The following is a 17,025-nucleotide window of genomic DNA, read 5'->3' on the forward strand; positions in this document are numbered from 1 at the left end:
ATCAGGATAATGATAACAAGGGTTCTCATTAACAGCATGTGGACACTCTTGAATCTTGGCCTTTGCTTTCCTGGCATCTCTAGAAAACAAAGGCAGTGGTCGTGAGCCAGGTGTGAAGACTTAGCAGCCTTCTCAGATGCTTGTACAGGCAGCACTGGCTCACCAGAATGAAAATGAAAATAGCCTTACATAGTCGATACTGCTAATTATTCTAATAGGCAGTCTTTTTTCCCCCACTATGTGTAAACAGTATTTGTAGGTATGACAGATTATTAAATGAGGTGAAAATCCTATATAATAAAGAGGTAATATGCAAATTGACCATCACTACTACACACAAGATGGCCACCCCCATGTGGACACAAAATGGCCGGCAGGGGAGGGCATTGGGAGGAACCAGGCCTGAAAGGGAGGGCAGTTGGGGGAACCAGGCCTGCAGGGGAGGGCAGTTGGGGAAACCAAGCCTGCAGGGGAGGGCAGTTGGGGGCAACCAGGCCAGCAGGGGAGAGCAGTTAAGGGCGACCAGGCCTGCAGGGGAGGGCAGTTAGGGGTGACCAGGCTGACAGAGGAGGGCAGTTAGGGAGACCAGACTGGCAGGGGAGGAAAGTTAGGGGCGACCAGGCCAGAAGGGGAGGGCAGTTAGGGGTGACCAGGCTGGCAGGGGAGGGCAGTTAGGGGCAATCAGGCTGGCAGGGAAGCAGTTAGGCGTCGATCAGGCTGGCAGGGGAGTGGTTAGGGGTGATCAGGCTGGCAGGCACAAGCGGTTAGGGGCAATCAGGCAGGCAGGCAGGTGAGCAGCGGTTGGGAGCCAGCAGTCCTGGATTGTGAGAGGGAAGTCTGACTGCCCGTTTAGGCCCGATCCCACTGGGCAGTCAGACATCCCTCCAGGGGTCCCAGATTGGAGAGAGTGCAGGCTGGGCTGAGGGACACAACCCCCGCCCATGCACGAATTTAATGCACTGGGCCTCTAGTATGATATAAGTAGAATCTGTGTCATAAAATAAAGTATGAAATTCTTTCTGTAAGATCAAAGATCTAAGTACACCTCTTGATTTGTTTGCTTACTATCCCCTTACCCAACTTATAGGAAAATCCTTTGAGCTGTCTTTGCTCATTCATTATTTAGCCTAGGCCAATTAAGGCTAATTTTATATGTTTGATCTCCCCGTAGAACATTGATACCTCAAACATACGTGAGCCCTGGATAGACCAGTTGGCATGGCCATATTATCATATCTAAACTTTCTTGATTCTTGGGAAAAGAAGGGAATTCAAGAAAAAAGAATTCTGTTTATTCATGTGTTATATTAAGCTATCCTAGACGTCAGATTGAACGTAAAAAAAGGCTTTTTCATGTTGAAGTTCAGTTGCATTATTAGTCCCATAGGTGACTTCCCTTTGCAAATGTCAAGTCTAGAAGTACCTGTGTACACAGTGGGAGCAACACCTAAAAAGTCACCATTACCCCTAATCACAGCAAGTGGTTTTCAATCATCAGTAAAAACAACCACAAAACAATAATTGTCACTATTTATTGAGAGCTATTATACACTTAATAAAATTAAACTCTTGGTCTGTCTGCTAATGATACTACAATCTGTAAATGATACTACAGTCCTCCCTGGTAATCAGACTGGATACCTGAATGTCATCTTTCACATTTCTATCTGGTCTCCTATATCCAACCAATTACCAAATCTGCTCCTTACCACCACCCCATGGAGCAGTCAGTATCATCTTATGAAAATATAAAGCTTATTGTGTTACCTGCACTTAAACCCTTCAGCAGCTTTCTCTTCTATTAGTTAAAAAACAAATTCTTTTCTTGGTACAGAAGGTCAGGTCCTGACTCTGATTAAACCTCAGCCTCCCTCCTACTACTCCTGTTGCAATCACAGTGTTCTTTTCTCTGATCTTATTCACCAGGCTTTTCTCATCATTGGACTACTGTGTAATTGGTTCTTTCTACCTGGGGCTCTGCCCAACTCTTCCTTGCTCCTAACCTAACTCCTACTTCATATCTTTTTATTACTATTACTAGAGGCCCAGTGCACAAAATTCGTGCACAGGGGCTGTCCCCTCAGCCCAGCCTGCACCCTTTCCAATCCAGGACCCCTTGGGGGATGTCCAATTGCCGGTTTAGGCCTGATCACAGCAGTTGGACATCCCTCTCACAATCCTGGACTGCTGGCTCCTAATCACTCACCTGCCTGCCTGCCTGGTCACCCCAAACTACCCCTTCCCTGCCAGCCTGGTCACCCCTTACTGCCCCCCTGCCAGCCTAATCGCACCCAACTGCCCCCCTGCTGGCCTGGTCACCCCCAACTGCCCCCCTGTCAGCCTGGTTGCCCCTCACTAACCCCCCTGCCAGCATGATTGCCCCATGCAGCCTGCTTGTTCAGTCGTTTGGTCTTCCCTCAGTAATGCCCCTTTCAGCCTGGTCATAGGCAGCCATCTTGTGAAGATTTGAGGGTTAATTTGCATATTACCTCTTTATTATATAGGATTATTTAAAGTATTACAAATAGTAGTACATATGTCTCCTTTTTTCCCTATTGACCTCCCCCCGGTTTCCTCTACCCCTGGCACATGCCCTCACCCCACCACCCAGTGTCTTGTGTCCATTGGTTATGCTTATATGCATGCATGCAAGTCCTTCGGTTGATCTCTTACCCCGCCTAACCCTCCCCTGCCTTCCCGCTGTAATTTGACAGTCTGTTTGATGCTTCTTTGCCTCTGTATCTATTTTTGTTCATCAGTTTACAGTGTTCTTTATATTCCACAAATGAGTGAGATCATGTGGTATTTATCTTTCACTGACTGGCTTATTTCGCTTAGCATAATGCTCTCCAGTTCCTTCTTTTTTACAACAGCATAGTATTCCATTGTGTAGATATACCACAGTTTTCTAATCCATTCATCTGCTGATGGGCATTTAGGCCGTTTCCAAATCTTAGCTATTGTAAATTGTGCTGCTATGAACATAGGAGTGCATGTATCCTTTCTGTTTTCTTGGGATATATTCCAAAAGTGGTATAACTGGGTCAACTGGCAGTTCCATTTTTACTTTTTTGAGGATACGCCACATACTGTTTTCCACAGTGGCTGCACCAGTCTGCATTCCCACCAGCAGTGAAGGAGGGTTCCTTTTTCTCTGCATCTTCTCCACCACTTGTCGTTTGTTGATTTGTTGATGATAGCCATTCTGGCAGGTGTGAGATGGTACCTCATTGTTTTTTTGATTTTCATCTCTTGGATGATTATTGACTGTGAGCATGTTTTCATAGGTCTCGGCCTTCTGTATGTCCTCTTTTGAAAAGTGTCTATTTAGGTCCTCTGCCCATTTTTTGATTGGATTGTTTATTTTCCTTTTTTTAAGTTGCATGAGTTCCCTGTAAATTTTGGATATTAAACCCTTATCGGAGATAACATTGGCAAATATGTTCTCCCATGTGGTGGGCTTTCTTGTTGTTTTGTTGATGTTTCCTTTGCTGTGCAGAAGCTTTTTATTTTGATGTAGTCCCATCTGTTTATTTTCTCCTTCATTTCCATTGCCCTTGGAGCTGTATTGGTAAAGATATTGCTACGACAAATGTCTGCTATTTTGCTGCCTATGGCTTCTTCTAAGATTTTTATGGTTTCCCATCTTATGTCCTTTATCCATTTTGAGTTTATTTTTGTGTATGGTGTAAGTTGGTGGTCTAATTTCATTTCTTTGCATGTATCTGTCAATTTTCCCAAAAACATTTATTGAAGAGACTGTCTTGACTCCATTGTATGCTCTTGCCTCCTTTGTCAAATATTAATTGAGCATAATCGCTTGGGTCAATTTCTGGGTTCTCTGTTCTGTTCCACTGATCTATATGTCTGTTCTTGTGCCAGTACCAGGCAGTTTTGAGAACAGTGGCTTTGTAGTATAGCTTGATATCTGGTATTGTGATCCCTCCAACTTTGTTCTTTCTCAGGATTGCTGCAGCTATTTGGGGTCTTTTTTATTCCAGATGAATTTTGGGAGAGTTTGTTCTAGGTCTTTGAAGTATGCCGTTGGTATTTAATGGTGATTACATTGAATTTATAGATTGCTTTTGGTAATATGGACATTTTAATGATATTGATTCTACCAGTCCATGAACGTGGTATATTCTTCCATTTGTTTCTGTCTTCCTCTATCTCTTTTATCAGCATCCTGAAATTTTCTGAGTACAGGTCCTTTTATCTCCTTAGTTAAATTTATTCCTAGGTATCTTAATATTTTTGGTGCAGTGGTAAATGGGATAGGGTTTTTTTTTTTAATATCTCTTTCTGTGAGTTCATTATTGGTATAAAGAAAAGCCGTAGACTTCTGGGTGTTAATTTTGTATCCTGCTACATTGCCCAATTCATTTATTAAGTCTAGTTGTTTTTTGATGGAGTCTTTGGGGTTTTCTATGTACAATATCATGTCATCTGCTAATAAGATCAGTTTTACTTCTTCTTTTCTAATTTTTTCTTCTTCTTGTCCGATTGCTATGGCTAGCACTTCCGTACTAGGTTGAACAGGAGTGGTGAGATTGGGCATCCCTGTCTTGTTCCTGTTCTTAGGGGAAATGGTTTTAGTTTTTGCCCATTGAGTATGATGTTGGCTGTGGGTTTGTCATATATGGCTTTTATGATGTTGAGGTATGATCCCTCAATTCCCACCTTGCTGAGAGTTTTTAATCAAGAAAGGGTGTTGGATTTTGTCAAATGCTTTTTCTGCATCAATGGATATGATAATATGGTTTTTATCTCTCAGTTTGTTTATGTGATATATGACGTTTATTGATTTGCGGATATTGTACCATCCTTGCATCCCCGGAATAAATCCCACTTGGTCATGGTGTATGATCTTTCTAATGTAATGCTGGATCCGATTTGCTAGGATTTTGTTGAGGATTTTAACTTCCATGTTCATCAGAGATATTGGCCTGTAATTTTCTTTCTTTTTAGTGTCTTTATCTGGTTTTGGGATTAGGGTAATGCTGGCTTCATAGTAAGAGCTTCGAAGTGTTCCTTCCTCTTGAATTTTTTGGAATAGTCTGAGGAGGATAGGTTTTATTTCTTCTTGCAATGTTTGATAAAACTCCCTTGTGAAAATCTGGTCCAGGGCTTTTGTTTGTTTGAAGTTTTTTGATTACTGCTTCGATTTCCTTCATAGTTATCGGCCTATTCAGATTTTCTTACTTGGTATCTTAAAAAGCAGTTGTTAGAGAGGCTTAATTCACCTAAACTACCTTAGATCTATACTATTTGGTTTCTACTTTTATTCTAGAACTACACAGTAGAAATTGTATGATTCTTTGTATAATTTGTGTAAATAAAGATTTAATGCCTAGAAATAATGTAGGACTTTGGGTCAGAATAACTGAATTTTACTTAATTTATAGTGATATAATCTTGGGCAAATCATGCTTACTTATGTTAAACCTCGGGACTTATCTCTGCTTTATTTTTTAAAACATACAAAGTCCATTAATATATTTATGGAATCTATAAATTGTGATTGCTCATAAAAGGATTTTCTAACATTTTCATAGTTAATCTATTGTAATTAAATTGTCATAATTTATATGTATTTAATATTATATCTAAGCTTACTATATAACCAACTTTTTGAAATAAAATTGGAACCCAAAACATGGCTTAATTGTGAACATAAATATGAAAAGATAACATTTTAGTAATATTTTTTAATGAAAAAAATTCTTAAGGATTTACCATCAAAAGAAAAATGTCTCCCTGGCTGGTTTGACTCCGTGGGTCGAGCACTGGTCTTTGGATCAAAGGTTCCCAGGTTTGATTCTGGTCAAGGGTATGTATCAGGAGCATGCAGGCTCAATCCCCAGCCCAGGTCGAGGCGCATGCAGGAGGCAACCAATCAATATGTCTCTCTCACATTGATGGTTCTCTGTCTTTGTCTCTTCCCCTCCCTTCCACTCTCTCTAAAAATCAATGGGAAAATATTCTCAAGTGAAGATTAACAAAACCAAAAAAAGAAAAGAAAATTGTTTGGGTTCATCTACATTGATGTACTCAAAGTAGAATGTGGGGGGGTGGGGGGGCATCTTTAAAACCTAAAAACTAGAAAAGAGCAATGGTAATTCAACAGGCAAGCTTTAGGGTAAAATTTGAGTGGAAAAGTCCAATTTGATAGAAGTAAAATAATGGTAAATAAGGGTGGATGCTTAAAGTAAAACCAATGAAAACTAATAAAAATTAACTTCAGTGAACATTGTTCTAGTGCAGTGGTCGGCAAATTGTGGCTCGCCAGCCACATGCAGCTCTTTGGCCCCTTGAGTTTTTAGCAAAGGGCAGCTTAGGAGTGCCCTAATTAAGTTAATAACAATGTACCTACCTATGTAGTTTAAGTTTAAAAAATTTGGCTCTCAAAAGAAATTCCAATCTTTGTACTGTTGATATTTGGCTCTGTTGACTAATGAGTTTGCCAACCACTGTTCTAGTGCAACTAGGAAACACGCAGATAATGTACCTGAGGAATAGTAGACTTGTTACAGACTATTTTTAAAGTCATGAATCATAGTGCTAGTTAAAAATCATTTGCAGGAAAGGAAACTATCTTGGAATAGTAGTAGCTGGGAAAATATAATGCACACTAGTCAAAAATTACATTATTTATAATACGGCTTATTATTTATTATTATTTTTAATTGAGGACTGGCCTTGTGCTAGGTGTTTTACATCCTCATTTAATATTCACCATAACCTTACAAGAGATGAGGAACATTGTTGGAAAGTTGCCCAAAGTCAGAACTAGCAAGTGGTAGAACTAACTGGAGAAAGTAGGACTTTCTCACTCAGATGGCCTCAATCCGCATTTTAATTTTTCACCATATAAATTGTTTGGAGACAGATTCAGAATAGGGACTAATTTATTTTATCCATATAATACAGCTCCCTGCAAAGCACCCACACTCACAGTCATACACAAACCAGATGCTACCATGTAAGCTTTCATTATTTTCGTCCAGGCTTCTTTTCTCTGCATTGCAGGGTGCATTGTGATAGTTCTCCACCCTCCTCCTTTCCACTTTTTGTTAGTAGACATTCAAAATATGCTAGTTGTAAAGGCTTTCTTGTTATAAAGAGAACACGTTTTCACACCCGAAACCCCATTGTCTCTTCAGTTAGTCGTTTCCAAAAAATAGAGGTGATATAATCAAAATTAAGGAGTACCTATGTATTGTATTAAACTAATGCCGTGGTTTCTTGTTGAAAGTGGCTTTAAGGAGCACCAAAGTTCTTTATTTCCAACCAGTTTTATTTCCATAAAGGATATACTGGCAGGCCCAACCCTGATATTTGCAGGGCCTACGGCGCCCTTATGTCTAAATATTTTTGAAGTTATGGAGCAACTATAAGTAAAGCTATTCTGTCCACCTAGGTTGATAAATGTATCTTGATAACAACTTGGAAGGCTGAGTTTAAATTTAACTGGCTCCTCCTAATTCTATGCCAGAAAGTGGTGACAAAGACACCTCCTGCTCCTGGGCCAGCCTCTGGCCCCCAGACCACTTACCTTCTCTTCACGTTCCGTTCCCATCCTGTGCTCTGCATAGCCAGCCTTGTGCTCATGCTTGTGGACTCCCCAGTCCATGTTCAGATTTTGCCCACTCTTTGCAGACAGCTGCCCCTCTTTGGCTATGCCTTCTTTCTTCTAAAGGGTAGACTTGGAGAAGAGACCGACACAGGCATAGAAAGGATTCAGGGTCATTGGGCAGGGAACTCTGGGGTCTCAGATAATAGGATTATGGTCTAGGGGTTGGGAGGGAAACCCAGGCCCCAGAGGGTACATCCACTTGGCCCAGTTGGTTTCCTACATCATGAGGAGGGCACAAACACAGGAAAGCCAGAGCAAGGATCTCTATGGGTGGGGCTCAGGACACAGGGCCCTCTTGGTTTGACCTAATGGTAGTGTTACATGTTCTATTTTTGAGACTACTTTTCTCCTCAAAAGCAACTAAGGCCTGTATTCTTACTCACTTGAAATGATATAAATGTACATAATTGCATTCATTACTGTGTTCTCAGGGGGCAGAGGAGTGCAAAAAAGCCTCAACAGTTAGAATCATGATGAAAATATGCTACCTATGTACAGAGTGGCCAACAGCGCGTGTTGCCAGGACAGCTGGCTAGCCCAAGGGCCAGGACTAACAGTCGCTGAAGGGCAGAATTTGCTTTGGTGTGAAGCACACTGGCAGAAATCGTGGCCATCTTAGAAGTCTTCAATAGAATTGTTTGGAAATACATAGAAAAGACCACTTACAGGGGAAAAAATAACCAGGGAACATAAGATTTTACCAAATGCAACATTAGCATTCCTTGAAAATTTTATAAAATTGGAAATCATTTAAAGTCTGTAACTATTTTTCCTCAGTTGTGAAACACTGTACTGAAGCTAAATATAAAACACTTTGATTAATTTGGTTCTCATTTGGAAGACATTTAAAGAAAATTATAATGCTCTGAAATCCCTGACAATTGAAATTTCAAGATGTTTCTCTCCACCATCAAAAACATCCAAAATAGTTGCTGCCACCTAATTTTTTTGTCATCTGTTTTACTAACTTTGGTTAATAGAACTTAAAAGAGAATGTGCAGCTATACAGACTTGTAAAATTCAGAACATGACAAAATTCAATCTAAGGGAAGAATGTTCAGAGATTAGAATCGGGCCAGGATGTTCAAAATCTGCATGTGAACAAGCTTTTTTGCGGCTATAGGGTAAGTTTTAAAGGGCCTTATTCCTTTACTGATTTCTCAGAAGAGCAGAGGGAGCAGCAGTTGGTGACACCAGGGTTTGCATTCATCTGAGCTCATCAGCTGTTTCTGGTTGTTATCTCCATTCTGCCAAACACACACACACAGCCTATCCATGTCATATATGCCTTGGTCAGTACACATAAACCTTCAGCCCTAGATTGAGTTTATAGTGTCAACAACCTTAAGTCAAAGCCTAAGGACCATTTTCATTCTCAGGCAGAACTGCTTGTAGCCCTACTCAGTTTTTGTCTTCAAAACTCAATGGTCAAATACTATTTATAAAGTCCTAGAATTTCATTCACCTATAAGGCCATAAGATGGGGGCTTTCAAAATGAAATATTCCATTCTATTTTGACTTTTATGACATTCCCTATTTTTCTATCTAGAATTTTAATTCCTACATACATCAAAGGCCATATGCTTTCTAACTCCAGAGCACATTTATAATTCCTTAATCTGTATTCCTTAGAACATACTCTCTCTCTCTCTCTCTCTCTCTCTCTCTCTCTCTCTCTCTCTCTCTCTCTCTCCCTCTCTCCCCCTCTCTCTCCCTTCTCTCTCTCCCTCCCTTTTTCCCCTCTCTAATTTCTAAATAAGGATCACAATGTCTTAAGGATCACAATGCCTGGTTTCAAATCTAACACCACTGTATTTCCTACATAATGTTAGACAAATCAATCAATTATTTTCAGTAGCGGTAAGATTAAACCTAAGTTCTCTACCTTGCCAAATTTATAAGCTTTTATGTGAGTATGAAATGAGGAGGCAGATTCATTCATTTGGTATTTATTCAGCCTTTAATATCTGTCAGGAGCTGTTTACCAGATTCTGGGATATATTCATGAAGAGGACAAATAAGGTCCCTACCCTTGTGCACTGGCATTGGGGTTGGGAAGACAGTAGGTGAAGAAGCAAAGTCAGGGCTTCACCTTGTGGTCGGTGCTTTGAGGGAAGTGATGGAGAATGACAGCAACCGTGATACTTAGGGCTGTCGGGAAAAGCCTCTGAGGAAGTGACTTTGAGAAAGTGACACTTGAGGTCATAATATGTGAGGAAGCTAGCCATGTACTGAACCATGAACGTGTGTTATCAGCTGCAGGAAGTTACCTCGGTGAGTAGTAGCCCCCGCCGGTCCCCTGTGCAGTAAGGAAGTTAGAAAGCTACAACAGATTTTAGATTGTCCTATTTCTGGAGCTTTAACTGTACAGTGATCTCTGTACTTTCTTATGAACCTCCGTTTTTGTTTTTGTTTTTCATCCAAATCATGATATCTTCCTCCTCCTGTTTCTGGTTTGTGCTAGCTTAACCTCGGGACTTGTCACTGTCCCCTGTCTGTGACACTGCCTTGCTCAAGCTGTTCTCAGTCCTCCCTATCACCATTCCTATACTTCCTTCTGCTCCAAAACTCCCTGCAACTGATTTCCCTTTCTAATGACCCTATAATTCTAAAACCTCCTTGAAGGTTTCCGAGTTTGACTCACTTACGGCAAAACTACCTATCCTTCATAATATGAGCAACTTCTGATACCTCCAAAGAGAGGGAATATTTTCAGATTGATCTGATTGGAGCTGGCTGGCACAGTGCCTAGCACATAGTAAGTTCTAAATGAATATTTAGTGAATAATGAGTGAACGACTGATTCTCTTCATCTTATTCAGTCTCCCTATGGGATTAAAGGGTTTTCTCTTAATTACATGTATATTCTTTTCTCACATGTAAAATGCATGGAAAACCTTTATCTTCAGCTATATAGAATATCAAAATCTTACTCCTTATACACAAGATATTTTAATTTTAAATCTACTCTCTCTATTTGCTCTATGAACGGAATTTTGTCATTGATCTTAGAGATACCTAGAGATGCTGACAGTGTCCCTAAGATTTTTTATAGTGTCCAGCACACAGTGTATGGCACAGCACACAGCAGTTAGTATGATAACAATCCCTAAGATTTGAGTTGTTTGGGCTTTTATTTTTAGCATACTATAAAATCAGATATATCCATTTAGATTAAGCAGAAATTTTCTATGGAAAAATCTTTGTATTGAGGAAGTTGTCATAGTTTTAGTTAAGCAGCAACTAAAAACAGTGTTTCTTTTAAAGAAATTTTTCAACTGTGTTCAGAGTTTTGTTTTCACGTTATATAGTACTAGAGGCCTGATGCACGAAGATTTGTGCAAGAGTGGGCCTTCCTTCCCCTGGCTGCCGGCACCGCCTTCGCTCTGGCCCAGAGCTGCCTTTCCGCCTTCTCACGCTGCCCAGAGGCCCCAAGCGGCTGGGGCGGTGCCTGTGTATGCAAATTAACCCGCCATCTTTGTGGAGTTAATTTGCATACTCATTCCTGACTAGTTGGTGGGCGTCACGAAGGTACAGTCAATTTGCATCTTTCTCTTTTATTAGTGTAGATTATTGTTCATTAATGGCAATAATAATTTAGTCCCAAAAACTTTTAGAGATTTGTCAAAAACAAATGGAATATTCACTTTTCATAGGTGTAGAGGTATGTTTAGAATAGGGTTGGGGAACCTTTTTTCTGACAAGGCCCATTTGGATATTTATAACATCATTCTCGGGCCATACAAAATTATCAGCTTAAAAATTAGCCTGCTGTATTTGGTCAAACATTTAATTAACTTGCCCCTAATGCCTGGGCAGGACCAGACCAAATGGTTTTTCGGGCCTTATGAGGACCTCGGACCAACATTCCCCACCCCTGGCTTTAGAATCATCCCTGCCAACTTGTTTCCAGAATTGAATCTTAAGTGTTAAGTATTTATTTCAAATAAATAAAAATCTCATATTACATCAATTAGATATAACTTATAAAAGATCCCTTATTTTTAAGCATTCTCTGTTTATAGCTCAAAAATTTTTAAATAATACCAAAAATATAGTCTCATTGATTTTTGTTGCTGCTTGTATTATATTCTTTAATTCAAGAAATGTTATGTAACTTTCACTCTGAATGTTTTATTTTGGCTAATGTAAGATTCTGACCCATGTGATCAGGACCAACTTTAAAACAACAGTTCAGTGTTTATGGTTTTATACTTGTTTCCCTGTGGGATGTATCTGTCAAGTAATGAATGGGACAGTCTTCCTAACAAACATACTAGGAGCCATGTATCAAGGAGGCCCTTGTCCGCTTCAAATCAGTCACCTCGAAGGCTACACATTGTTCCAGTAACACTGTTATGGCATAAAATGATGTGAAATGCCTCTTTTCAAACTGTCTCTGAACGCTAAGAAATAATAAAGACTAAAATGACATTATTCTAAATATATCGTAGATTGTGAAAGATGAATTTGATTTTGGTGAGTAGTCAGAAATCATCCCAGCACCAACTGCAGTGAATGAAATTTGGAAGGCTGTTTGGAGTTATAACTGGATATAAAATAATAAGATGGGCTTTCTTGAATAATATGTAAACTAACTCTTGAAAGTGTCAAAGAGAAATTCCAGAACTTTGGAATAAGTGTATAAACTCCTAAGGTAGCTACTATAAGAACAGCACATGTTTAGGTTAAAAAAATGTGAATGTTTGCAAAATAAGATCAGTTTTATTACTTCATAGACATACCTTGTAGATGAAAAAAATACTTCTATCATGGAACTCTTTATAAGCAAACTTCCGAATGTAAGTAGAATTTCTGTCTCACCCTATCTGAGTCTGTTGAGAAATCTGAATTTCTAATGATGACTTATTCTGAATCTTCAGCTTTAAAAAAATATATAATGTTTTCCATTTAAAAAGTGGATAAATTTAGGTTTTACTTCACCATTTTCTGATTAGCTTTGTTAACTTCGCTCCTCAATTTTTTATTTAGTATATTTTGTTCATCTTTGTCCACCCTGAGACTCTCAGAATGTATTATCCCATTGTAAAATTATCATCAAGCTCGTGAATGGAGGTAGAAAATAAAGCCTAAGCTGAAGGTTAGACCTTGTTCCATATTACTGTAAGCTCTGTTTGGTTGGCATTCGGAACGATCAGATGCCTTTCTTTGTTAAAAGTGGAATCCTATTATCTTATTAAATAAGAACAGCAACTTACAAAAAGAAAAGCCTTTTTATAAAAGTAAATACTCTCAACTCCGGGGCTCCTATTATGTTTTTCATTTCAACTAATAAAAGCTTGAAAAACAGAATTCAACCAAGCAACTGGGCCATGTTTTTCTCATGTAAACTCCAGGTGGACTCGTGAACGTGGACTGGGCGTGGGCCTGGAGGGTGCGCCTGCTTCGTCGGGGCCTTTCCACATTGATTGCACCACGTCCAGGCTCGTCCAGGCTGTCAGGCCCCTATTTCCTTGCTGCTGCGTTGAAATAATAAAAGTAAAATGGAGTGTGGAAGGCAGAGAAAATTGGTAGCCTTTTGCAAGGAGACTAAGACAGCTAAATTGTGACACAATTCAAACTGTTCAAATTCGACAAGTTTGATTGAAAAATTGCATGACCTATGTAGTTAGAGAGCAAAACGGTCACTAGTTTATAGTTTTAAAAAACCACAGTGTGGTGTTTTTACCGCAGACTGAGAATATTTTTTTATTCGGCCTGGTAGTAATTGTTGCACAAATGCCTGTTTTGCAGTTTGGCGATTTAAATGCTGTGTCTCCTGGAAACCTGGATAAAGGTAAGAATTTAAAATAATGTACATTTTTAAGGACTTTATTTGACTGGGAAATTCTCACAGAGGAAAATGTAGTGTATGTCTCTGGCACTCTTACTCTGTGGAAATGGCATACAGTCCGAGGTGAATATGGCTGTGATGTCTTCGGAATCCTTCATTATTTCTCCATTTCTGTGCTTTCTTTATGTGAGGTACCTTAAGTACAAGAAATGAATTTAAACACAGTTACAAGCTCATTTTGGCTTTTTGCCTGAAGTTCATTGTAAGTTCATTATTTCTGACCATCTGCAGAGTCCTAGAGAAAAGGCATAAAAGTTGGTCTAAATATCTGTATTCAAGGCCTTTCAGGCAAGGAAAAAAAGATTCCTCAGCCTACCTATCACCACTCCCTGCTTCTCAATGGAAAAGGAACTCGGAAAGAGCCGTGATGTTTACTGGAGAAGCAAGATCAATCGTGGTATAGATGGAAAGGATAACATACATTCTCTTTAAATTATTATACCAGCATCACCACTCTAATATGACAATAGGACATATATTCCTGAAGAAACTCTTGATCTACCAAACCACAGAGAGGGGTGGCGGGGGGAAGGTTAGAATAGAGCACACAGCAGCAGTAAAAATCCTATAGAAAACCAGCCCAGTTTTTATAAAAATATAAAATTTCTAATAAACAAGCACTGTAGAAAATGTAGACCTTTCTTCAAAAAAAAAAAAAAAAAGAAGTGAAGATAGCTTGAGGTTTTAAAGAATTTAGTTCTGGAGTCAGGGACAAAATGCACAAAGGCAGGTGAGAATAACACAATTAGCCCTTCCAAGACACAGCCAGACCAGTGAGGAAACCAAGACAAGAGGAAGGACTTGGGGAATCCGCACGTGAGTGCAGTGCTGTTTTCTGGAGCAGCCTGTCCTAGGGTATTCATTGTCCAGCTTCTGTCCCTCCTTGGCGGTGGAAAACATTGATGTGCCAGGGAAGGTCACCTTTGAATCCATGTCACTCCCATGTTGAACTCCTGTCAGTCTGTGGCAATGGTGGGTGCATTAATTCCTGTTAGAGGAACATACCTAGTAGCAAAGCAGGAAAAGTAGAAAATGATGGCCCCAAAATATTGTTGCTGTGCGTATATACTCTATGGGATTAACCGAATAACCCTCAGAAGGATAAATCAATTATGAGATGATACTAATTTGTAATTGAAGAGCCAGAGTGAAAGAAATAGGGATTAGGCCGGGGGGGGGGGGAGGTTGGAATAGAGCACACAGCAGCAGAAAAAAATCCCATAGAAAACCATCTTTGCCCCAGTTGATAGTAAGAGAGGAACATTCAGGGCCCATTTATGTTGAGAGCTGCATTAACAGGGATTGTTGTGGTAGGTGTGCCCCAAGTGGTAACACTAGACTCAACCTTAGAAAGAGTTCAGCTGAATCTGACCAAAGAGCTACTTGTACATGACAGAGAGAATAACATGAAGATTTGGTTCTGCTTCTACAAGTCACTAGGAGTAAACAATATAACAAGTGTAGATATATTTTAATTATAGATGAGATATTTGATGTGATTACACCTTTATTTTTCTTTGGTAAACAGGAAAACATGTTGAAGGTGAACTAAAAAGATTTTTAAGGCAAAAATATATTCCCCGCTGTTTAAAAGTGATCACTCATGAAAAGCATTCTCTCTACTCCTCGGAAGGGGATCTCTCTCAGCAATAAAGCTGTGTGAGCCTTTCCTCTCCCTACTTCTGAGTTTTAACTGTGCTGCCTGAAAACATTAAATGGTGTTCCATTCTAATGATGTCTTGGTTCATATAAAATGTATTAAAATTTGGAGAGACCAGTGACTACTTAATACATTTAATTTCCAGAAATGAATACCAGTATTAACAGTGAATATCAGTATTGCCAGGAATGGAAATCCATTGTGCATTGTTAAATCTGATACTACTGCCTCAGTCTTTATAATCTTTTGTAATAAAAATTAAGAGCCTATTTAATTGTCATCTATAATATTCGTGCTCACCAAAGAGTCTTTATAGCAACCCATGCTTATACCTGATATATGTCATCATCAGTCTCACCAACACTAATATCAACACATAAAATTTATATCTAATTATAGATTTTTGGAGGAGACTGAAGTTTTTCTCCTTCTTTCCCTCCCTTACTCCTTTTTTAGTTAGCATTTTTCACCTCAATACATTCCCCAAAAGCCAACAGTGTATTAAAGTGACTACTTCATGATGACACAAATTATGCCAAACTATTTAATACAAAAACATTAGGAAATTCCAAAGGTCTTTTTAAAGGAGCTATTAAAAGTATTAATCACAAACTAACCCCAAATAAACTACCTTTACCATGTTTGAAAGAATTATGGATGCATTAACTGATCTTTGATGCAAGCAAAATCCACAGGAGAGGAAAACCTACAAGCTTCGTCCCCTGAGAAGAGCTGAGAAGTTGCTTTCCTAATGCTCCATATTAACGTGTTTCCTAGCACGTGTTCATTGCCGTCTTCCGAAGTATGTCTTTTGGTAATAGTCGTGGCATTATTTGTTTGTGCAGATGAAGGCAGTGAAGTGGAAAGTGAAATGGATGAAGAACTAGATGACTCTTCAGAACCTCAAGCCAAGAGAGAGAAAACGGAGCTGACCCCGGCGTTTCCGGTGGGTTGTCTGCAGCCTGTTCTCGAGAGCAGCGTGCAGCCCAGCCTCCTGAGCCCCATCCACAGCGAGCACATCGTCACGAGTACTCAGACTATCAGACAGTGCAGCGCCACAGGCAACACTTACACTGCGGTCTAAAGAATATTAAAGCGTATTTTCCCAGCTAACGTTAACCCTGTTGATATTGGGCTTAAGTTGAGAAATTAATAAGCCTGAAGGTCGACTGTTGTCAAATTCTATCTGTGCTGAACATTACCTTTTTGGAGTTGTGAAATGGAATGGGTGTATGTATTTTGCCAGGTCTTTTTTTTTTTTTTCGTAAACAAATTATTTGCCTCTTAATAATAAGAGTTTTTTTCCCCTTAGTTTCGGGTGTCAAGAAGGATTTTTACAACACTTAATATTTTTGTTTTCTTATAATTAAAAGTAATTTACATTTTTGTAGCTGAAAATATTTTATTGTTGATTGTTAGTCTTGGTGTATGATTTCATGTGTGAGTTTTTAATTAGATGCACTTCTGTGAAATATCAAAAGAAATGCATTTTTTTATTTACACTGGAGGCATGCCCATTTGGCAGCAGATGCATCAAATTTGCTTTTGAAAGGTGCTTTTCATTGGGCCGAACCACAAGACACTATTTTGATAGCATTTTGGAGTATGGAGAAAGAATACAGAGCATTTTTATGATAGTGCTAGAGGGTTGGGAAGGTCATCTATATTTCTCTGAAGAAAAATTGAGCTGTGCATTTATCAGTTCAGAGTAAATGACAGAATTGCCAGAGATTATGCTAATATGTACATAATTTGTGTACATAATTATTAAATCATGTTAATGCAAGCTTCCGTTAAACATTGAATTTTAACTGTTATTTGCATACCAATTCCTCTGTTTAATGACTACTGATTCTGTATTTGGGACCACTGCA

General features: G+C 39.2%; 1 protein-coding gene across 6 annotated transcripts in view; it reads left to right on the forward strand.

Moving 5' to 3' along the window:
• RFX3 (regulatory factor X3) overlaps positions 1-16,490 on the forward strand; it is a 282,845-nt gene extending 266,355 nt beyond the window's left edge. For all 6 annotated transcript variants that reach the window (XM_054727240.1, XM_054727239.1, XM_028150529.2 and 3 more), the window contains 2 exons: positions 13,392-13,434; positions 15,997-16,490. In XM_054727240.1, the coding sequence (XP_054583215.1) occupies positions 13,392-13,434; positions 15,997-16,235 (282 nt within the window). In that variant the 3' untranslated portion in view covers positions 16,236-16,490. The remainder of the gene's footprint in view (positions 1-13,391; positions 13,435-15,996) is intronic.
• The last annotated feature ends 535 nt before the right edge of the window (positions 16,491-17,025 follow it).

This window comes from Eptesicus fuscus, chromosome 15 (assembly GCF_027574615.1).
Source record: "Eptesicus fuscus isolate TK198812 chromosome 15, DD_ASM_mEF_20220401, whole genome shotgun sequence".
NCBI classification, from domain to species: domain Eukaryota; kingdom Metazoa; phylum Chordata; class Mammalia; order Chiroptera; family Vespertilionidae; genus Eptesicus; species Eptesicus fuscus.